The following is a 24,401-nucleotide window of genomic DNA, read 5'->3' on the forward strand; positions in this document are numbered from 1 at the left end:
AGTAAGATGATGTTTTCCAACGTGGAGATGTGATAGGAAAATTAAGAAAAAATGCATTAAGTGGTCATCAAATTTAATTTCACCATCTAAATGCATTTTCACAAGTAAGTACAGCTTCACAAATAAGAGAGAAAAAATGAGAAAGAAGAACAAGAGAATGAATTGGATAAAAGTAGAAAAAAGGGAGAGATAATAAAATAGATAGATATATAGAGAGAGTTATAGGAAGAGAGAAAAAAAGCTATGGGTACACTTATCAATACTATTAATTCTGCAAACTAAAAAAAGGGGTATAGTCTCTTTCGTTGCAACGCCTCTTAAGGGTCGTTTCGTCGTATTTTTTTAGTAACTTTTGATGGGTTATTTAAGGATAAGAATTAGGTTAGGTTATTGCACTGCAGTGTTAAGCAATTGGCCCCGCATGGGCTAGAAATAAAGAAAAAGCTGCAGTGAAAATACGATGAAAAGTTCCTTAAGAGGCGTTACCACGATAGGGACTATACCCAAAAAAAGTTATATATAGAAGAAGCGTCTTTTTACCTGTTAATACAAATTTGCTGTTGATCAAAGTTCCACCACAGAAAGGCTGAAAAAGAAATCATTGAATTTTAATGTCATAAAACAAAATAAACTTTTCTTTGTGCTTTCAAAATACGTTTTTTAGGTATCATATGACATAAACTAAGAGTTTATTTAGTTTTCTAGTGTGCTTTCAAATATTCTAATTATTTACATTAGAAGATTTCAAAATAATCCAGAACTATGTTTTAGTATCAGATGTACCATACCCGAAATAGTATTCATCCTTCCAGGTAGCTACACCATATTGATTCAGCAATTAATAAAATATTTAGCTACGGAAACATACAGTCTTATAAAGATTAAGACAAACAAAAATACTATACCTTGCTGGTTCCTCTGGTAGTGAGACCTGCCTTCCAGGGGATGGAACCTGGATTAGCTGTACAGTTATGGCCAGGTGGACAGATAATCCTGGGGGCTGGAGGGATCACTCCACATTCACAACTGAAATAAATTTTAATTTTAATCATTATAGCACAAAACCTTATGTAAATTAAATCAATGAATCTTCCAAATTTATCAAAGAAAACTAATGTAACAAATTTGTTTAATATGAAGGAAAGAATTGGGGAAAGTTTTGTCTGCCTACAAATAAAGGCTGCAACCATTGCAATTAGGGGCTCTATAGAGGGAAGGCACGAAAAAAAGTCTAAAACCAACCTAATACTTAAATTCAAAATAAATTATTCTAAAACTATCAAAGAACATAAGACGGTTTAGTAGTAAGGGGGATCTAAACTGACAAACACAATAAACTTACTACTTTATATAATAGGACTAGCATATTCGCCCATAGAGGCCTCTTGGGGCACTTGAGAAAGAGAAAGAGGGGAGTTAGTCGACCCTCCTCTTTTCAATCTAAATTTACAATGAAGAGTAAAAGATCAATTGAGGGCGGAACTCCAGGAGCGATTCAACTTGGGAAGGTGGAGGTACCCTTCCCCAAAGTAAATAAAAACCTTCCACGAATTTGAAAAAGTGTGAGTCAAACTCTTTAGAGTACACAAACACCCAGTTACTTTTAAATAATGATTGACCCTTACAAGTATCATTATGTGTGTTAGTACCTTTCCTCAGGTGGAGTAGTTGTACTAGTAGTAGGTCTTGCTGTAGTAGTTGTAGTTGTTGTTGTAGTTTGTTCTGTTGTAGATGTTGTAGTCGTTGATTTTTCTGTTACAGAATCAGGGAAAAAGAATGGTCTAGCAGTGCTAAAAATAAAAGTCTTGGTTACTATTTATGAGAAGCATCTTATACTGACTAATAAATATGACGCCTTACATTACAAATGACCAATGATAGGTCAGTAAACATTGTAATTGACCAATGGTGAAATGTATACTGGCAAATTATTGGTCTTTTGTATTATATGACGTCCTTTTTTATCAGGCACTATAAGCTGCTTCATTTCATTTCCATCCATCTATTTGCATTATGAATATATATCAATCAATCAATTACTAAGTACCAGTATAAGTTGATGATTTTTACAGAATCATAGAAAATGAAAAGCCTACCTATCAGTTTTGATTACTGTTTTAATATTAACCTTGGTATTAATTTAATTACCTATATGAATATCTGTCAATGAATCGGTCTGTCTATTTTGTAGCAGTACATGTTTTGATTTTTATGTTAAAGAATCAGGAAAAAAGAATGGTATAGCAGTGCTAAAAATCATAGATTTAGGTACTTTTCTCTTAATCTGTATATCTATCTCCATTATGACTATTTTTATCTATCTATCAATCAATCAGTCTTTGTATATATCTATCATTCTATCAGCCTGTCTATGTAGTAATCTTATGTGTTGTTGATTTTTTTTTCAAAGTAAAGGGATGTCTATACGATACTAAAATAACAACTCATTAAGTTAAAGTATGTTTATCTCTTTGTTTTATATCTATCTATACCTTTCTTGTTCTTCCTTCTGAACAATTCCCGGGTTAACAGGAGCGATACAGACAATCTTACATGTCCACCTGTCCATTTAGTCTATCTATCTATCTATCTATCTATATCTATCTATCTTTACCTTTCTTGTTCTTCCTTCTGGACTATTCCCGGGTTAACAGGAGCGATACAGACAATCTTACATGTCCACCTGTCCATTTAGTCTATCTATCTATCTATCTATCTATATCTATCTATCTTTACCTTTCTTGTTCTTCCTTCTGGACTATTCCCGGGTTAACAGGAGCGATACAGACAATCTTACATGTCCAACCATCCAAACTTCCAGGAGAAAACCTGCTTTTACCAGTCTAAATAACAAAGAATATTTCACTGAGCTGATTAATATATGCTGGATTAGAACCCTTTCTCAGCTATACTGAAAAATAATGTTTGCATCGTATTACAGACAATTTTCCACGAATATTAAAATAAAATCATAAAATTTATACCCGTTTTGTTATCCCGTTTTTAAGATAGATAGACAGATATGTATTTCAATTCAAGCATACAAAATGATAATAATATTATTACACATATTCACGTCATAATTCTATGCATAGTTTGATTCTTTCATAACCTGGATTGGCCGTTGCTTCCTAATCTCGGGGCTAACAAAACCGATTTTAATCTTTAATAATTTTTCATTTTAGTATCCGAGGAAAGCTGTCTACAATACGATGCTATGTATAACTATTACAGAGTTCTAAAGACAAAAGGTTCGGGTTTACAATCTTTCGAAAATCTTTTGAAAAGGGTTGTTCTGTTTCTTTAAATGTAACAGTTGAGTGTTTATTCTACTCAATTCTCAATTCCCTTCTTACATAACTAGAGAGAAGTTGCGTGAATGAATTGAAACTGAGAAATTTGAGTCAATTCATAGAGACTTTTTGGTTGTATCTCATTACTGTACATGTAATCACTTAAATTAATACAAAGCTATTAAAAAAAAAACTAGGTATCGCCAGCTGCGCGTAAGCATAAGGAAAATCATCATATCATAACTTTAAAACTTGAGTGTAAATTTGAGGCTTACGCGCGGCTTTAAAATATATATATACACCCTCACCCTTTTATCTAAAAGTTAACTGTAAAATAATTCTAATGTTGGTTGAAATTATCCTATACCTGGAATGCTAATTTGACAGTGGCATCTCCAGAAAATTTAAGGCTGGCAGTCTGGCGTCCACAGTACTTCTTCTGGAACTCCAGCTTCTTTCCTTTACCCCGCATAATCCTGAATTACAAACCTATTTTTATTTTTCAACATATTGGTTCATTGGATTACACCCCATAGCTGCATTTATCCCCTAACCCTACTACAGCGTATCTCGCACAAACTAATAATTAAGCCAATAAAACAGTAATTTTTATTAATAATATTCATGAAAAATGTTTTTATTACATTGGGACAATTAACTATAATCAATTTACAAAATAGCAATAAATTACTTAGGTGGCTTTTAGAAAGATAAAAAGGTGCACCATTTAAGACAAAGAATACCATTTTATAAAAAAAAATATTTTTTATAAAAAAAACACAATTTAAAAAAAAGTTAAATAATTAAATCTAGCTTTTTCCTGTATAGAAATTATTAAACCATTATTTTTTATTGTTTAAATTTGTTTATTTAACCTAATCTATAAGGCTTATTAAATAATTAATTCACGTTTATGATCTACATAACATTGCATTGTACTATAGATAGGTATATATAATATTTTCTATTAAAAAGAAAATTTTCCTATTGATATTATATTTTATAACTATGGTAATATCAAAGAATAAAAGGTACTATTGAAATATTTAGCTATTGCGCTTCAAAATAATGTTAATAGTTGACCTAAGACTCTATGAAATTTTTTGGAGCCATTTTAACTTGATTTTTTGAGTTAATAGCAAATTGATTGCTAAAAAATGCTAATAGGATTTAAACTAAGGAAATAATTAGAGTAAATCAAATGTAAATTTAAAAGAATTTAGTGACCTTTTAAAAAATAAGTGATAAATTAATTTTGTTTATGAAAGTTCTTAGAATGATTTGTTCCCTATAATATTAAAGTTCAAATAATCTAATTATCTAAATTTAATTTTTCTTTTTATGTATTAAATTGATTTTTTGAGTTAATAGCCAATTAATTGCTAAAAAATGCTAATAGGATTTAAACTAAGGAAATAATTAGAGTAAATCAAATGTAAGTTTAAAAGAATTTAGTGACCTTTTAAAAAATAAGTGATAAATTAATTTTGTTTATGAAAGTTCGTAGAATGATTTGTTCCCTATAATATTAAAGTTCAAATGATCTAATTATCTAAATTTAATTTTTCTTTTTATGTATTAATATTTTTTATATTTATGTAATTTTTTTATTAAAAATATTATTCTAATGAAATAAATACATTTTCATCAAAATACTGAAGTTCTTTACTGGAGTCGCTGCTGATCATCTGCAGGCACAGACCTACAGACCTACTTTATAGTTATAGAGCATCTGCGCTGATTTCGCAAAATACTTATATAAACTTGAAAGAATGTAGAATGAATAATTCCATAAAAATTATTACAAAAGACTTTAAATTTTTAAGATTATGGAATTAATAATTTCTAAATAAAATTAATACAAAGGGATTTAATTGTTAAAAGGATCAAAGCATCAGTCACTCAAGAAAGACGTATTTTAAATTATTTCGAATCAGTTTTTGATGTTATGAAATTGATAATCTTTTAATACCATTCTGATAATTCAAGATGTTCTCTATTATCTTATGTCATTGTCAATATGTCTGTTTGACTGTTTGTTTGCCTTTCTGTTTGACTGTTTGTTTTGCTGTCTGTTTGACTGTCTGTTTGACTGTCTGTTTGACTGTCTGTTTGACTGTCTGTTTGACTGTCTGTTTGACTGTCTGTTTGACTGTCTGTTTGACTGTCTGTTTGACTGTCTGTTTGACTGTCTGTTTGACTGTCTGTTTGACTGTCTGTTTGACTGTCTGTTTGACTGTCTGTTTGACTGTCTGTTTGACTGTCTGTTTGACTGTCTGTTTGACTTTCTGTTGGACTGTCTGTTGAACTGTCTGTTTGACTGTCTGTTGGACTGTCTGTCTGACTGTCTGTTTGACTGTCTGTTTAACTTTCTGTTAAAATGACTTTTAAATTTCAATAATATGCTTTTCTGTCTGTTTGTAAATCTATCAATTTTTAAACTATCAATTTTTAAACTATCAAATTATTATCTATCTATAAATCTTTTTTATCTAGCTATACATCACTAAAAACCTGAGATAATCTGCATCCTGACACCTATCCCCGCTCCCTGAGCCCTCCCTGGTCTTCATATAACTTATGTATATATCTATCTATCTATTTATATGTATATCTATCTAGCTAGCTATCTATCTATAAAAACCTGAGATAATCTGCATCCTGACACCTATCCCCGCTCCCTGAGCCCTCCCTTGTCTTCATATGGCACACAACATTCAGATCACAGCCCACGGGTTGAAACATGAATTTACACCTAAATATATTAATTATCGGACCATGGAAAGGAAACAAAGTAGCGGGTTTCGTTGTATTATTACAGTTGCTTTTCTCCAATTTCTAGGGGGTCTCTATCCCTGCGGGGCAATCAGCAACATTTCCTAACTTAACCTAACTTAGAGTAACCTTTCAAAAGCTTCTGTAAAAAATACGACGAAACTTACTACTTTGTTACTTTCCATGATCTAAATTATCTTTATTAAAAAAGTATCAGGATGTCCGACTGTTTGTAGTGTACAATCTAGCTAACAATTGAACCGATATGGTTTTTTAATACTGTGAAACTTAAAATTAGTTCCGGGAAGGTTTATAACAATTTTGAAAGAATATTTAACTTAATTGAAAGTGGGAGTCGTCTCTCCACCCCCTTTAACTTACATGCATCTAGAAACCTCTAGGGGTATTGCCAGTAGTTTGTTATAAAGTAGTTTGGCTACTAGGAAATAAATAAAAACCTTTCCTTGACCCAAAATATTATTCTGTAAAGGAGAGCCAGAAAGTTGGCGTTAGTCAAATTTTTATCCGGGTTAAAAATTTTTAAAGTTGTACCTTTAGCTCCTATGTTAAACTTACAATATTAGTAAGAGAAGCTTAACTGCCTTTGCCCAAAACAGAGGCAACTTATAAGCATGCACAATTAGGACTTTTTAGCAAGAGTTATACAATCAAAGTGTTGATAGTTTAAGATATAAGTGGGTGCCATAAAAGTCAGGCCCTATTTTGTTATATTGCTACACTTCCTGTATCTCTTATAAACCCAGAACCACTTCATTATGCAATCTACATTTTCCTGGATATTTTGTCTACGGTAGTCCATAAGTGTACAGCTTTACAGTACATTGTTTCTATTTGTTAAAGCAACACGTATGATAAAAGAAAAAGATTCTGTTTAAAGTAAAAAGCTTATATTTCAATCAAAATTTATATTTTTGTATTTTTTACCGATCCACTTCATTATGCAAATCAAAAGAAAATCAATGAGAAAACGTTTGTTTGGCCCTTTTTTCCACTTTTAAAAATTAATTCTGATAAAATAACATTTTTTAAGGGATTTATGCATTAATTATAATGAAAAACAGTTTAAGGTAGATTTTAATGATTTTTCTAAATAAGAAATAATTGAAAAAAAGAAATTCTATCCCTATCACTTTAGAGGACAGCTGCTGACCCCCAGTCTTATGGATGAAGCTAAATACATGTTAAAAATAAAAATTAGCCTGAAAAGTATACAAAAATGTTTTTTGATGTGTTAAAAAAATCCATTTTAAAATCTTGATTTTGAGGATGATGGCCTTTAAGATGCTCTTACAGGTGGTGATGGTGAGCTAAATGTTATCAAAGTGTACGCCCATGAAGAAAACTTATATATTGAACTATGGTCCAATTTTTGTAGTCATAGCAGCCTCCAGCCAAGCAATGTTAAAAAAGAAAAAAATTGCAATTTTAATTACTAAAATTCATAAAGTAAATAATGTAGTTTTTAGATAATGGTTATATTTCATGTCGAGAGGCTCCACTGGAGGCTGCTATGACTACAAAAAATGGTACATAGGTTAATAGACAAGTTGTTGTAATGGTCATGTACTTAGATAACATTTAGCTCACCTTCACCACCAGTAAGAGCATCTTAAAGGCAATCATCCTCAAAATCAAGATTTTAAAATGGATTTTTTTAAACACATCAAAAAACATTTTTGTATACTTTTCAGGGTAAGTTTTATCTTTAACATGTATTTAGCTTCATCCATAAGACTGGGGGTCAGCAGCTGTCCTCTAAAGTGATAGGGATAGAATTTCTTTTTTTCAATTATTTCTTATTTAGAAAAATCATTAAAATCTACCTTAAACTGTTTTTCATTATAATTAATGCATAAATCCCTTAAAAAATTGTTATTTTATCAGAATAATTTTTTTAAGTGGAGAAAAGTGCAAAACAAACGTTTTCCCATTGATTTTCTTTTGATTTGCATAATGAAGTGGATCGGTAAAAAATACAAAAATATAGATTATGATTGAAATATAAGCATTTTACTTTAAAAAGAATCTTTTTCTTTTATCATACGTGTTGCTTTAACAAATAGAAACAATGTACTGCAAAGCTGTACACTTATGGAATACCGTAGACAAAATATCCAGGAAAATGTAGATTGCATAATGAAGTGGTTCTGGGTTTATAAAGAAATATCAATAGAAAATATCAGAGAAAGAGGTCAAAAGTTATAACTACTCATACTTTTCAATCCACTTCTTTCCAAATACACGTTCCTTATAAGAAGATTTATATAACGTTTAGGTGTTTTCCCTCAAAGATTCCTGTTGGGCATAGAGCCATCCTACCTTATATAAAAGAAATAAAAAATAAAGGGGATCAGGTAGTTTTTTATTGCTTGTTAGGTTGGGTTACATTGGGTACATTGAAGCCCATCAAATTTAGGTCCCTAACTAAAATATTGGGGTTTAAGGATTCAATTTTAGAATAGGTATATATAATTTAGGATATATGAGTTGGAAGGAATTTTAATGTTAGAGGGAGATTTGAAATCTGCATAAAATTTTAAGGATTTTTATAAAATTCGTTTTTTGTATAATTCTTTATCTAAAAGCGGAAATACAATTTAAGTTAATTAATTTTTACATCTGTGATTGGTGGATTTAAAACTATCTGCGCTCTGATTGAAGAAGCTTAAGTGTCATACATCAATCAACCAATTAGAGCGCAGGTAGTTTCCAATCCACCTCTCCTATTAGTCAAAATTAATTAACTTAAATTGTATTTCCGCTTTTAGATAAAGAATTATACAAAAAACAAATCTAATAAAAAATCCTTAAAATTTGATGCAGATTTCAAATCTCCCTCTAACATTAAAACTTTTTCCAACTTATATATCTTAATATATAATATCCAGTTTTGACAGATTGAATGGATGAAAAGTTGTATAATAATTTTGGTTTGACACCCCCCCCCCGCCCCCCCCCCCAACCATTTAAAGTATAAAAAATAAAAAATTAAAATGGTTGGTGGAAAAGATTAGACATTGTTAGTTTATCAAAAATACTCATAGTTTTTAGGCTAGTGAATAAGATAATGTTTTTATAATGTTTTGGGTATAATTTACATAATATAATTAGAATATCAACATGGTTAACAGCTACATTTATAATTTCTTTTTTATCCTTGTTTTTGTTAGAAAAATATTGGATTCATCAAATATTATTTTATCAAAACTTTTGATTGTGTTTCATAAAGGAAAAAGGAACTTTGTAAATGAGGAACGAATTAGGTTGGTTTCTGATAAAAATAGGTTAATACCAACCACAGACTTTAATTTACAAAATATGGCCTAAAACTATACCGTGTGCTTAATAAATGTACCTTAAAATAAAGAACACAATTGATTTAATGGTTTTCTAGATCTTAACACACAGAAAAAAAACAAACTTTTATTATTATAAGTAATTATCAACTACTTAATTAAAAAACATATTGAAATAAAAAAATAACCTGTAATCGTCTTTATAGGCGTATTTTCCGTAACTTCTATGTGATCTAAATTAACATAAATAAATTATATTTCAGTAAAGTATAAAATGTAATTTTTATAAATAAAGATTAGAACTCAAGGTTGCGTGATTCTCAAAAAAGAAATTACCAATTTTAAACAAGAATGAAAATATCTGAAAATAAAGATTTTTTGGAACTGATTTTCTTTTCTTTTTGGGCCATATATTTTAGAGGATGTGTGTAGTACCCCTCTCCCCTTCCTCTTCTATCTCCCCTCGAAAAGCCAAAAACCTTCCCTGGACCAATGTAAACCGTATCTTCCATTTTTGAAACGATTTCCTATTCCCTCCCCTCCTACCAGATGAACGCCCTGACCAATATATGACAGAGAAAATAACAACATAAATTGACGGCAATTTTTGTCCATTGATTTATTATGACCCGTCCTAAATCCAGCTTTTGATAAAGCTTCCAACAATCGATATAAGATATAATCTTGGATATATTGTCATGGATAATTTGTCGTCAATTTAGCTTGGTAATATGGACCTCATTTATTGGTAACTTCGTTCATCCAGTAGGAGTGGAGGTGGTATAGTAACGAGGATGGGTGGGGGGATTCGTTATTTTTGCCAGCTCAGAGCATCACTTTATCAGAGTACATGAAAATCTGGTTATATATCCAAGTAATAATTTATCGATTATTCTAACTATGCGCGCATAATATTTACTAACCTGGCCACAGTACCCTCGCCTTGTCTTAGGTACATCATACTTCCCTCACATTCATCTGATTTGGAGGGACTAAAATATTTTGAATTGATACATAGATAGATAGATAAATAGATAGATGATGGATGGATAGAAAGATAGAGAGATAGACAGGTGTAGCGTGAACGGCACACGAAAATTTGACACCCCCTTAAACCAAGGCCAGGGATAACAAATGTCTCTTTTGGTGGAGGTCGATTTAATTGTATATAATTATTATTTTGACCAACCAATTATGTAAATGTGAATAATCTGCTATATAATTATGTACATATTTTTTCTTTAATTAACTTGTCCTGTTTATTCGCACATATATGACGCCCACTCAATATTTAAGTTTGTAAGAATGAAAAACAAAAGTTTATTTTTTCCACATACAGTGATACTGATAAGAAATCAATTTTTTAAATACAAGTAACATATTCTGTGTCTGTCTGTCTGTCTCATTGTAGGGTCTCGCTAATCCCTGAACTGATATGGTTCTTCTTTAAAGTGTAGCTTACCAAGAGTCGTTCCAAGAGATCCCGACCCCCCCCCCCAAAAAAAAAAAAAAAAAAAAGTGGCAGGATTATGATTCGTCAAGGCTTTTTCATTATATTCAACATGACTGACAAAATTTTTATTAATGACAAAAAAACCTTACTATTTTATAATCTGGAATATATTTCTATGTCTTTTGCAAACCAAAATAAATTTTAAAACTTTACTTTCAAGTGAGAAAAAACTTTAATTTACTGAAAACAAGGATGAAATTATTATAATACAAATCAAAGGAAAGTATCAAAGGAAAGTGTAAAGAAAAGTTTAGATGTGTTTTGTCTGTTATATAAAGTAGAATGTTTTTTTATCTACTAACATCCAATGAACCAATTGAGTTCTTCATTTTAAGCAAGCTTCACATAGGTACCAGGTTTTACACTACATTATCTATAATACGATTAAGGCTTTCTTTAAAGAAAAATATAGTCATTTTGTAAAGAACGTGTCCTAACTTTTGTAATTTTTAAAAAATAGCTAGTCGGTGCTTTTAGTAAGTAGTAGATGTAAAATGATCCATAGAATTTAGATATGCAATCGGTTTTTTTGGTAGACCTCTCATTTTTGGGTAATTAAAGTTTTTTTTTAAAATTGAGTTTGTTTTGAGGCACTTAAACGCAACAAAAAAAGAAGAAAATTGACATCATGAACAAAAACAGTAAGATCTTTAATTTGAAACCTTACTTACTTTTTAAATTTTGTTGAGTAATTAATGAAAATATCTATTTTGTCGAACCCTGGTGAATAAAACTTTAAACTTTGGGAGCTCGTCACGATTGGGTTAAAACAAAATCACAATAGTTAGGACAAGTTCTTTCAAATTTTATTTCAATTCAGGAGAAGCTTTGAACTGAATATAAAAGGTACAAAACTTTTAACCCGAGGAGTCTAGAAAAAAAAGTTCTCTATGTATTGTTTATACATGAAATATTTCAAGCAGTTTTAAAGGTTTTGAAGTACATACAAACAATTTTGAAAGTACTATTTACTTTATGACTATATGTCCCTATATTCGACAGGTCTAGATTTAAAATATTATAATTAGTGATGTTTTGACGATACATTCCCAAAATTGCTATTTGATTGTTTTTATTATGGATAAGCCATTGGAAGATAAATTGATGTACATCTCCATTAATTGTAATCAGAATTAACCTTTCTAGAGTTCTAAATCATCGGTTGAAATTTTTAACTATGCTAAAGTTTTTAAGCAAATCAATAGGATATTTTGGTATAAACCTTTAGGAGACAGCCAGTGTAACTCACAGTTGTCCCCTTCCTCCCTGATATTTTTAAAAGCGAAGCTTTTCTATAATTAGGGTCGGTCCGTCCGTCCGTCCGTCCGTACGTCCGTCCGTCCGTCCGAGATAGATAGCTTTTATTATATGTCGATTTTTACTTTTTTTACAACAAATTTTTGTATGTTAAAATTATCCTATTCTTCTGATTTTTTGAAAACTGATTCCTATTACAACAAGGTAATAAGCAAAGCATCTCTATAAAAAAGTCACAAAAATGTAAGTATGTTCTTAAACAGTATCATATATTTATGCAGTTTTGCAACAAATTTACTTACAATATTGTTTGTACTGATGCATTAATATTCTGCTAATTCAGTTCTGACAATCTACAAGTGTTAATGTTCGTTTGTTCTTCCATTTCAGAGCTTCGCTTTTATTAATGTTGTCATCCTTGTTATTTTATGTCTATGTTTTGAACAAAGTCAAGAAAATGAACGATAGATGTTACCATTTCTCGACAGAAGTAAACTAGGGGTGTAAGACATACAAAGTTAGTCATAGAAAATCTCATATCTAAATTTTAAAAGTTTAAAAGTTAGATGTGAAAGTTAAATTCACTGAAATAATATTTTCATATGGATTGGAATAAAATGCGTATGTCCCTAATTTTAAACACATCTAATTAAATTCTTTTAGGTTGTGAAGAGCCTCAATATCTAATATTAAATCTATCTATCTATTTTCATTCTTTATATCTATCTATCTATCTTTCTGAAGATTGCGAAATAATAAAATTGAAGTAATAAAAAACGTGTTTTATTGTATAAAATACTAGTGACTACGCTTCTATCAACAAGAAGCTCTGTATTTAAAGAGATAGGAAGGGGCAAAGAAAATAGCCTAAAATCATCCCAAGACTAAAATCTGGAACAAAGACCATAAAACCATCCCGGGACATAAATGGAGCTTCCCAGGAATAGAGAACTCGCTCGGTACAATAGTTATCGATATCTTAAGTTAGAGACAAAATAACGTTACTACTTTATTATACTAATCAATCTATCAATATTTCTATGTCCATCAATATATCTGTCTATCTATATAACTATCAGTGGCTAATTGTCTGCCTGACTGTCCGCCTGTTTGCTTGCCAATCAAACGACACATTTTTTTAGAATTTGTGAAACTTGAATTATTTATCTTTCTATTTATTATACCTGTCACTAGGAAAAGCAATCTGTCTGGAGTCTTTTCCTGGCTGTGTAACTTGGACAGGGTCATCCTGGTAGGATTATAGTTATTTTCAGGGATTTAGTGGATTTGACAATAAGGAAAATATTGCAAAACCCTTAATATATAACAAACAAAATTACCCAAACGGTATATTACAAACATTGCATATGGTCGAAAAGTTTTGACACTACTAGTTTGTAACAATTAATCAAGATTTGATAAAAGTCCCCAAAGTTCCATAAACTCAGGAATGAGAGAACATGTTCATAAATCTATTGGTTCCATAATAATTAAAATTCCAAATGTATTCTTAGAAGTGGAGTACTTTATATAACTTACTAGCGGCTAGGCCCCTAGAGGCCTCTAGGGGCACTTGTGGAGGGGGGAGTCGAATTTGATAACCCAATTTCTTATTTTAGATTTTAAAAGAAAAAGTAAAAAAAGATTTTTTGGGGGGGGTGGAAAATTTTTAATTTTAGTTAAAAAATTTAAAATTTTTTTGGGGAGGAGGGTATTTTTTATTTTTTGAGGGGGTTGGGGGTATTCCACCCCCCAGAAAATAGTTATAAACCTTCCCGGGACCTATGAGAAGCTGCCCTGTTAAGGAGATCAGCGGTTAGCGATATCCTTTGGTACAAACATACAGACGAACAAACAGACATCCTGTTACTTTAGTATAAGGAGACCTAATCTTAAATGAGGGAAGGTAAACTTGACTGTATATTAATGGTATCTAAACTTTAAAGTTTTAAAAACTCGAGCTCTTTTTCGTTGGCTTAAAAACTTTAAATACTATTGCTATAATTTTGATTTGGTGGCACAAACTATCAGTGTTCAAACTTTTCTTCCAATCATTTTAATCTGGAGCATAGTTTTTTTGAATAATGTAATTTGATGAGTGCATGTATTTTCTGTTGTCGTATCCCTTAATAGCCCTGTTAATATAACCCGCGACCGTGGCTCAACACGTAGCGCATCCGCTCGTCGTCGGGAAGGTGATAGGTTCGAATCTCGTCATAACTAAAGACGTTAAAAATGGTTCCTACTGCTGCTATGTCAGATGCGCGACATAAATAGTTAGAGGAGGGGGAATGCCTTGGTCCAAAACAGGCGCAACTCGTTACCATGCACAGTTGGGACTTCTCAGACAAAGGTCGTGCATCACAGAGAGTTGGTTGTCTGTTGGATGTTACTTAACCTAATATCATTGGGTGTTTGGACAGAGAAGGGTGCGTAACAGCCATCCTTAGTTCTCCTGGATTGCTGGACCAGGAACTACACCAAGTCGAAAAGGTCCCGGACTGTAATCCCGCCCGTACGAGGTAAATCCCTGTTAATATAATAACTATTCCTGTAACCAATCTTCTTCTGCTTCTAAACATCTCACAGACACAACTAAAATAAGTAAAACATTTCTGATTACTGGATACTTGCACTTACTAAATACTGATTCCTATTTCAACAAGGTACTATGTTATAAGCATCTCTATAATCAAATCCGAGACTGTAAGTATGTACTTAAACAGTATCCTGTATTTATAAAGTTTTGCAACAAGTTTAATGAAAATTTTGATTTTACTAATTCATTTATATTCTGCTTTTACAGTTTTGACACTCTGCAAGTGTTGATGTTCTATCGTTTCATAGTTTTGCTCTTCTGGTTGTCATCCTTGTTAGTCTTAAAATTCGTAGACTTTTATTAGCGAAGCTACTCCATAATTTGTCCGTCTCTCAGTCCGTCAGTCCATCAGTTCATAACGCTATGGGGGAAATATGATTTTCTCGGATGCTTTTGTTGATATACATTTGAAATAATCGCTAGTAGTAATATGTATCAACGAGCATCCATTAAGTACACTTGGTCTGTTGGTCAGTCGGAAATGTTATGTTTGGTTAAAATTATATTTTATGAATCTTTTTATCCTTGTAAGTCTAGGTACTCCATTTTCAGTCAAAATTAAATTAACGTAGTTTCCGTTTAAATTTAGTGAAAATTTAAATTATAAATATTCAATTACCGCGTAGGATTGTGATTTTATTAAAAATTTAATTATTAAGACAATTTTTAAATTTTAAGCTGCTCAAAATAAAATTCCGTTTTTTTCAAACGTCCATTTTATTCATGAAGATTTTTAGTTGGTCCAATTAAGGATTTGGTTTTAATATAAAAGGATCTCTAGAAAACATCAATGTTAATCTGAAAGGACAGTCAGTCAAACAATTAAAATTATGTGATAACCAGCGGTTCTGCTCCTTGAGGCCCCTAGGGACACATGAAGGAAGGTAGTCAACCATTCGCTTTGGGGTGGGGGTATTTCTTTTTTTGTAAGTTAATTCTCTTTCAAGGTGGAGATACCCTCACCCTAAATAGTTAAAAAAAACTTCCCTAAGAAAGTTAACTGTAAATTAGAAACAGCTGTTAAAGTTAGTACAAACCCATAGACATCCTGTTACTTTTACATAAAGTTAAAGCGACAGTGTTTGTGGGTAAAATGTATACTGGTAAAGGGGCTAATCACCTCCTTGACGCCCCTGGCCAATGTAAAGTCTACGGACTGACCCTAAATATATAATTGCTACGCTTTGAAAATCTAAAATTAATTCAATTAATGTGATAAAATAATAAAATTTTCTTGAAAATGATGAAATAATTTTTACGTGGGATGTTATTAAATTTTATGAGTATCTATATTACAAAGCATGTTTAAAAATGTGATCTAAATTTTATTTAACGAGTATAACTATACAGAAATCAGGCTTTTCCAACAAGGAGGGGGGGGGGGGGGCGTGTTATGGAATATAAAAATTTCAGCTCTTTTATTTTAATTTTAGTGGAAAATTGGCTGTAATACGATGCTATACATTAGTTTTCAGTATTGTTAAGAACCCGTTCAAATTCAGCGGATAATAATCAGTTTGGAAACCATACTGGAAATATATTTGAACATGGGTGCAGATGCTGTACGTATTGGTGCAAAAAATGGGGACAATTTTTAAATTGATTTGACGGGGCTGTTTATTTACGTCACAAGTGAGGGGAAAGAAAAGGGAAGGAGGAAAAAAACCCTAGAAAAGAGATGGGGGTATGACGTCACACGCCAAAACAATTTGAAATTTGTCCCCATTTTTTGCACCAATACGTACAGCATCATGGGTGCAACTTAGTAATGGACAAATATACCCTCTTTGTAGATTAAGTTGAAAAGTTTAGACACTAATTGTTTGAACCTATCAAGATTTAATAAAAAGTTCCCAGTTTTAGGTCAAGAAATGACTTGAACGTGTATGTTAATCTTTAGGTACCAGAATAATTTACAGTATGTTCCCTACCCTGCTGGATTCTTAACTCAATGTGAAAGACAGATGAACAGACATACAGACATTGGTATTTGGTGTAGCTGTCTGTAGTGCCCTAGTAAAATGGGGATAGATGTCACTGCTTTTGGCCTGCCTATTCTGTTGACGTCAGGAAATACCCCATACCCCATCTCTTTTATACTAGGTTTCTTTTCCACTTCTCATTCTCTTTCCCTCTACTATAACATCAATAGAATAGGTAGGCCAAAAGCTGTGACATCTATCCCCATTTTCCTAGGGTACTAAACACAGTTACATATTTGGTATTTTTGCTCTTTACTTTGGTTATTAGAACCAAATAAAAGAATTTTTTTAAAAATATTTTAATTTTCTTAAACTAATTTAAACACAACTAATTTGTGTAGGTAAAAGAATGATTATAAAACTAAGAATTTTTTTTAAAAATAACCAAATATCAAATTCATTAAAATTGACCTTCAAAATTAGAGGATTAGGTTTCTTTTTTAAATAAGCAAAGCTTTTTTACATTTAGCGTTTGTCCACTTGACCGTCCATCACTAAAATTTCTTTAAGTTGATTTAGGCGTGATAGAATTGTCATAAGGATTTCAATGTTCGTATAATAATAAGGTTAAAGCGAGACAACTATGCGGATTTTTGCCTTTTAAAAAATTTATTATCTTAATCATATTAAGGTGTATCTATCAATTACTTCATATAATTAAGGTGAGCTAAATCTCTCATTTTCTGTCCAAATACTTTGTTTTTGTAGGATAAGTAACATCCAACACAAAACCAACCCTTTGATCGCACGAACTTTGTCTGGAAGTACAACCGAGAAGTACTATCAATGTCGCGCACCTGACATAGCATTAGTAGGAAATAATTTTAACGTCTTTAGTTATGACGAAGTGTTAAGCTGAGATTAGAACCTTTCCCTTCCCCGACGACGTTTAGGTGTAGCTTTAGAGTTGTGTTCAAAGTACTTCTCCAATTTTCAAGAATAAAATTTAATTACAAATATACAAACCTTAATTTAAGTATCTTTTCATTTTGAGTTAAATTTGATATTTTAAACTACTTTAAAATACCATCGCACATAAACATGTTGATTTGCTTTTCGTATTATTCGGAAAGGATTTTTTAAATGTTAATTATACTTGAGGGATCTTAATGAATGATAAACAAATAAACCCTTCTATAGGTTAAGATTATTTGTTCAAAACTTTGACCACTATTGGTTCGGAGCTAATCAATCAAAATTGAAGAAAAGTACCCAAAAGTATTTGAGTCAAAGTCTTTAATAAAATGTTTATAAAACTTTGAGTATCCTTTAACCCTTTGTCCCTTCCTCCTTGATTATTCTGGTCCCTAAAATTTGAGATTCATTCGTTGACTGCAATACTTTTATTGAATATTAATTGGGTTGTACAAACTAGCAGTCTACAAACTTTTGCACAATAAATTTTAATTGACAGAAGTTTTTTTGTTTATCATAATGGGGGATGAACATTGTATACTTTTTTATCCCCATCGTCTTGACCTTTGAGATATCTGACAAGTATATCCAATAAAATCTGTCCTTTCACAGAGTCGAAACTTATTTATCCCTCCTTAACAATTTTAAGTTCAGCTGTTTATTCATTATACACATTTTAATCAGAATATATTTAGGATTAGTATTGACCTAATATTTTTATCATGAATATTATATTTTACTTCTCGATGACGATTATTTTTCTTTCTGGAACTTACTGAAGTTTTATTTTTTTTTGTATAAATTGGACATAATTTGAGAAGAGATTATGTTGAATTAGTCTTGACCTAATTTAGATGTACACTTTTTATGTTAAACGGCAAAATTTCTTCCTCTTTTTTTGACTTCTGCTTTACAATGAACTTACACTTCTTATAAGAGAATATCTTGGATTAGTCTTTATTTAATATTGTTATAATAACTCTTATAATTCAGATGTTAACTTTTTATGTAAATAATTAAGACAAATAAAGAATCAAATAATAATAATAACAGAGTCGAAACTGCTTGAAAAATGTTACTCAAAAGACATAAATTCCCAAGAATCTTAAGAGAAAGGACACAGGACGGTAAATGTTCCCTTCCTCCCTACTTAAAGTAAGAGGCAAATAGACGTATAAACCCTAATTATAGAAAAGATTCTGAAAAAAGTCTTACCAAATAAACTAAGCAACCCAATTTTTAACAATAACATATTTTTCATTTTCATCACACTTTTTAAATCGTCTATCCTTCTAGATATCTTATTTGATGTCTTGCTATCTGCTCTGATGATCTAGAACTGAGCTATGAAAACTGATTCACTTGCAAGTTATGGAAAAGTTTGGTTCATATTTAAACTCATCTCAAAAGGTTTGACATAGGCATAAAAATGAGAGAGAAAGAGAAACAAAAATAAAAGAGAGATGGAGAAACCAAAAAAAGAAAAGAAGGAGATAGTGAGACAGAAACAGGGAGAAAGAAAGAGAAAGCAATAAAGAGAGAGATAAAAAGAAAGAGAGAGATAGAGAAAGAGAGATACAGAGAGAGAGAGAAGAGAGAGAGAGAGAGAGAGAGAGAGAGAGAGAGAGAGAGAGAGAGAGAGAGAGAGAGAGAGAGAAGGCCATAGTTACTTCAAGGGTGGTTGCATATAAGTGCGCCTAAACAGTGTTTAAACAATAAAGCATAAAAAATCTTTCGTCAGAATTTACAATAAGTTTTTTGGATCAGGAAAGGAAAACAAAGTAGTGGGTTTCGTCGTATTTTGATAGGTTATACAATTGTCCTGCAAGGGCTAGAAATGAAAGAAAAGAAACTGTGAAAATACGACGAAACCCCAAAGAAGATAAAGTATAGAATAGAATCCAGGTAGAAGATTCTGCCTGGCTAGCCTGAAATAAAATTGGAACATTTGAAAGACAAAAACGGCTATAAGGCTGTTAGTAAATAACATGATTTCAGTAATTATTCAGAAAAAATATTCAAAATAAATTCCTTTTGAAATAATTTACTAAAAGCCTTGTAGCCAAGCTTCCACCTTTCTCTTCCCTATTCACAATTGATTAAAAATGAATTTGATGTGCATTTTAAGCCTTAAAAAATTTAATCATGAAAGAAAATTTACAAAAAATATTGGTCTTGGTATTTATATTATAAAACTAGGTTGTGCTCTTGTGTATGTTTTTAAACAGCTGATTATACATGATAGCAACTACATCCATACATTAACTTGTGGTAGGGGGGGGGGGGAGGAAGGGGCAGTACCCATTTGACTGACCCTTGAAAATTACAAATGTGGTCAATCATACTTACCAAAATTAAAACAACAAAGTGTTAAGGACTTTTCATCTTTGTCTAGAACAACCAAGCAGCTTTTGCTGTCTTCACTTCAATATGAGGTGTGTTTCAGAGATGTTAGAGTCTATTAGATATTTATGTTTATGGGTAAATAATTACCTTCTAGTTACAGAGAACTGGTTAAATTTGTTCTATAGTCAAGCGTGTTACACTACAATACATAATGTTAAATCATGAAGATCAAAAGAGATTTTAATAGTATATATTAGATTTTGATATAAATTAAATTTTTCTAATTTTGTCCAACTAGTCATTGTGATTTACATTTGTCTTTACTGCGCATGGCAAAGATTCCTTCTAATTTCCCAGAAACTTTTATGGTTTTCACTTCTATTCCTCCTTATTCTATGCGAAACCCGCTACTTCGTTTTTTCTCAATTAAAAGTTTAAAGAAAAAAAATTAAATTCTTAATTTATTATTGTAATTGAATTATGATTCTTTTGGGTTTAACACTTCAATGTTTTTTTTCAACTTTATATGGTAAGCTTGCCAGTTTTGCGCTATTATAGGACAAAATATTTGTGTAGTTTTATTGTTATACTTATGTGAGTGTGCGTAAAAATCCAGAAAGTTGGTTGTTCGTTGTGTAATCAAAGTTCTTGAAATTCAGAGAAAAAAGTATAGGATTTTGAACGATAATTTAACTTTCTCAAATTTTCTTTTTAAATCTTATTTTGCCTTTAGAAGCTGGTCAATAAAAATGTATCCAAAATTAGCACAGCGCACAGCAAAATATGAAAAATTAGTAATTTGTTTTATGTATGCAAAGCTTAAGCTTTTAAAAAACAATTAACCGATTAAGATATCCATTTTAGGGAAGCTTGACTTAGATCCCGGCAATGTTTTATGCTATTTCATATAACCCCATCCAACCCCTTTTAATACAAAGTCCACTAGTTGCTTGGAGAGAAGCCGCTAATTCTCTATAAAGAGCTGAGTAATTATTACAATTATCATAAATTATCTAATTTCTACAACTAAAAAACTAAGTGTGGTTGCTTTCAGGGAGGAAGGGAGGGGACAATGGGCAATTAATTCAATTTTATAGTTGTGACACTTTAAGGTTGAAAAACCAGATAATTCCAGATAAAACGAGTATTTCTGATAGTGCAACTTTTATTGGAAATTTATTCATTTTTTAATTAATTTTAACTCAAAATGCACCATCCCCCAAATTCTACTTTACTAATAGCCTCTGATTATCAAGATAAAGAACTTGGTAGCAAATCATTTACTAAAGAATATTAGTTTTAGAATTTAGCATAGAAAAATAGCATAAAACCATCTTAAGATTTTAATGATAAAAACAGTTTAAAAGGATTTCAGGACCTTTATGCATCTTCCCTAAAATGTAGAACTTAATCGGATCGGTAACCAAATTCTTAAGCTATAAATAAACAAAACTTACTACTTTTTATTAGATATTAGCGCAGCTTACTATTGTGTATGAGCATGTTATAAATGGACGTACGGATTTTCTAGTAACAATTGAGTTTTTATGGTTTCTAAATCGTAATAAATAATAAACAAGAATCAGTCAAAACAATTGTATTAAAAATTATTAAAATAACAACAAAATCAACTTAAATAATACATATACAATATATGTATATATCATATCACAATAGAATTGTTAGGTAAATATAAAACAATTGAATCAAAAATGATTTATGGGTATAGTCCTATTCGTGGCAACACCCCTTAAGGGGCGATTCGTCGTATTTTCAAAATTGCTTGGGGCTGGAAATAGGAGAAAAGCTACTGTGAAAATACAAAGAAACTCCCCTTAAGGGGTGTTGTCACAAAAGGGGCTACCCTGATTTAATTACAACAAAATAATAAATAACAAGGATGACAACATCCATAAAAGCGAAGCACTGAAACGGTAGGACAAACGGACATTAACACTTGTATAGTGTTAGAACTTAATTATCATAATATAAATTTATAAGAGTCAAAGCAAAATTGTAAGTAAATTTGTTGAAAAACTGCTTGATACAGGAAAATTTTTATGGACATACTTACATTTTTAGGACTTGATTATAGAGTTGCTTCGCTTAATACATTATACTTTGTTGTCCCAGGAATCAATATACCAAAAATCAGATCAATCCGATGATTAGATCACATAAAAATTTGTTGTTAAAAAAGTAAAAAAATCAACATGTTTAAAATGGAGGTACGGACATTTTGGTAATGATTATAGAGTTGCTACGCTTTCTAAATCGTACCTAATTACTAAAGGAATCACCATGCAAAATTTGAAATCGATAGGACAATTCTAACATGCCTAAATTAACGGAAAAAGCTATCTGTTACGGACGTACGGACGGACCGACCATAATTATAGAAAAGCTTCGCTTTTAAAAATAAAATCAATTAGATAAACTTTTTAAAATCTAAAAAAAATGTCAGTTTAAGACGTACCTACACAGTTACACACACTAGGTATAAACAAAATAACTTGATTAAAAATGTTTATGAATAAACAAGGATGACAACATCCATAAAAGCGAAGCTCTGAAACGGTAGGACAAACGGACATTAACACTTGTATAATGTCAGAACTGAATAATCAGAATGCGAATGTATAAGAGTCAAAGCAAAATTGTAAGTAAATTTGTTGAAAAACTGCTTGATACAGGATAATGTTTATGGACATACTTACATTTTTAGGACTTGATTATAGAGTTGCTTCGCTTATAAAATTGTACTTTGTTGTCTCAGGAATCAGTATACCAAAAATCAGACCAATCGGATAATTAGGTCACATACAAATTTGTTGTTAAAAATGTAAAAAAAATCAACATGTTTAAAATGGACGTACGGACATTCTGGTAATGATTATAGAGTTACTACGCTTTCTAACTCGTACCTAACTATTACAGAAATCACCATGCAAAATTTGAAATCGATAGGACAATTCTAACATGCCTTAATTAACGAAAAAAGCTATTTAAAAAAGTAAAAAAATCAATATGTTAAAAATGGACGTACGGACATTTTGGTAATGATTATAGAGTTGCTACGCTTTCTACATCGTACCTAACTACTAAAGGAATCACCATGCAAAATTTGAAATCGATAGGACAATTCTAACATGTCTAAATTCACGAAAAAAGCTATCCGTTACGGACGTACGGACGTACGGACGGACGGACCGACCCTAATTATAGAAAAGCTTCGCTTTTAAAAAGGTTGCAGAATAGAATGTCTCAAGGATATTTTTAGTTTTGTATTTAGATTTATGGTTCTAATTCTTAATTATATTTGGTCTAGTTACAAAAAATTTACTTTTTATTGATAAAGTATTTATAAAACATATTTTGGAAAGTATCAGATAAAACAAATTGATAAAAGTAAAATAAACTTTTAAATGACCCCCTTTTAAATAAAATTAAACAAGGATGACAACATCCATAAAAGCGAAGCTCTGAAATGGAAGGACAAACGAATATTAACACTTGTAGATTGTCAGAACTGAATTAGCAGAATATTAATGCTTCAGTACAAACAATATTGTAAGTAAATTTGTTGCAAAACTGCATAAATAGATAAGGCTCAATACCAACTGAGTATCCACAAATTCCCCAATAGTAGCTGAGTATCCACGCATATTTCCCAAAAGTAGTTAAATATCCACACTTTTTCCCTATGGAAGTTGAATATCCACAATAGTTTTCTATTGGTATTTTCATTATATCCTTTCATAATGCTGATTCCCATGACAATAAAGCACATTAATGCAAGCAATTCACACCTATCATATAGCTTTAATACAGATTTAGGAACCAAATATTGAAAATCCACAAAAGCGAAGCTCTGAAATGAAAGGACAAGCTAACATTAACAGGATAATAATGCCTAAGTCTATATAAAATTATTGTAGTTAAAGTAAATTTGTTGCAAATTTGCTTAAGTATATGATATTGTTTAAGGACATACTGACATTTTTAGGACTTGATTATTGAGATGCCTCGCTTATAACATTGTACCTTATCGTAATAAGAATCAGTATTCCATAAATTAGATATCCTCAAACTTAAATAAAAATTAAATAATAAATACCATTTAGATCCACGTATGTTTTTGTCTTGAATTTAGGTTGTACAAAGAAGGCGAAAAATCTCCACCCACTTATTGCATCTTGAACTTTAAAACAAGGATGACAAAATCATTAAAACCGTAGTTTGGCATACAATAATCAATTTGATTTGTTGGTAATTACGTTCTTTATAATGTGCTTTACAGGAATAATGATCAAATCTACAGGGCTAATAATTCAATATTTTTTTTGGACCAAAAATCCCTAAAGTCATGATTTTATAGAGTTGATATAATTTCGTAGAAATGTA

The 24,401-nt window shown here is 30.9% G+C and overlaps 1 protein-coding gene across 1 annotated transcript in view; it reads right to left on the reverse strand.

Annotated features, from left to right (window-relative positions):
• The window catches only part of LOC145328318 (uncharacterized), a 28,860-nt gene extending 9,843 nt beyond the window's left edge, over positions 1–19,017 (reverse strand). The window contains exons 1-11 of the mRNA XM_080171949.1: positions 18,867–19,017; positions 14,705–14,750; positions 13,340–13,402; positions 10,309–10,377; positions 9,574–9,618; positions 5,938–6,048; positions 3,661–3,769; positions 2,737–2,843; positions 1,650–1,790; positions 906–1,026; positions 541–586 (exon numbers count right to left, since the gene is read on the reverse strand). Of these exons, the coding sequence (XP_080028075.1) occupies positions 541–586; positions 906–1,026; positions 1,650–1,790; positions 2,737–2,843; positions 3,661–3,769; positions 5,938–6,048; positions 9,574–9,618; positions 10,309–10,377; positions 13,340–13,402; positions 14,705–14,750; positions 18,867–18,918 (910 nt within the window). The 5' untranslated portion in view covers positions 18,919–19,017. The remainder of the gene's footprint in view (positions 1–540; positions 587–905; positions 1,027–1,649; positions 1,791–2,736; positions 2,844–3,660; positions 3,770–5,937; positions 6,049–9,573; positions 9,619–10,308; positions 10,378–13,339; positions 13,403–14,704; positions 14,751–18,866) is intronic.
• Between the last annotated feature and the right edge of the window lie 5,384 nt (positions 19,018–24,401).

The sequence above is a fragment of the Acartia tonsa genome, chromosome 9, assembly GCF_053477335.1.
Source record: "Acartia tonsa isolate MP-2025a chromosome 9, ASM5347733v1, whole genome shotgun sequence".
NCBI lineage: Eukaryota > Metazoa > Arthropoda > Copepoda > Calanoida > Acartiidae > Acartia > Acartia tonsa.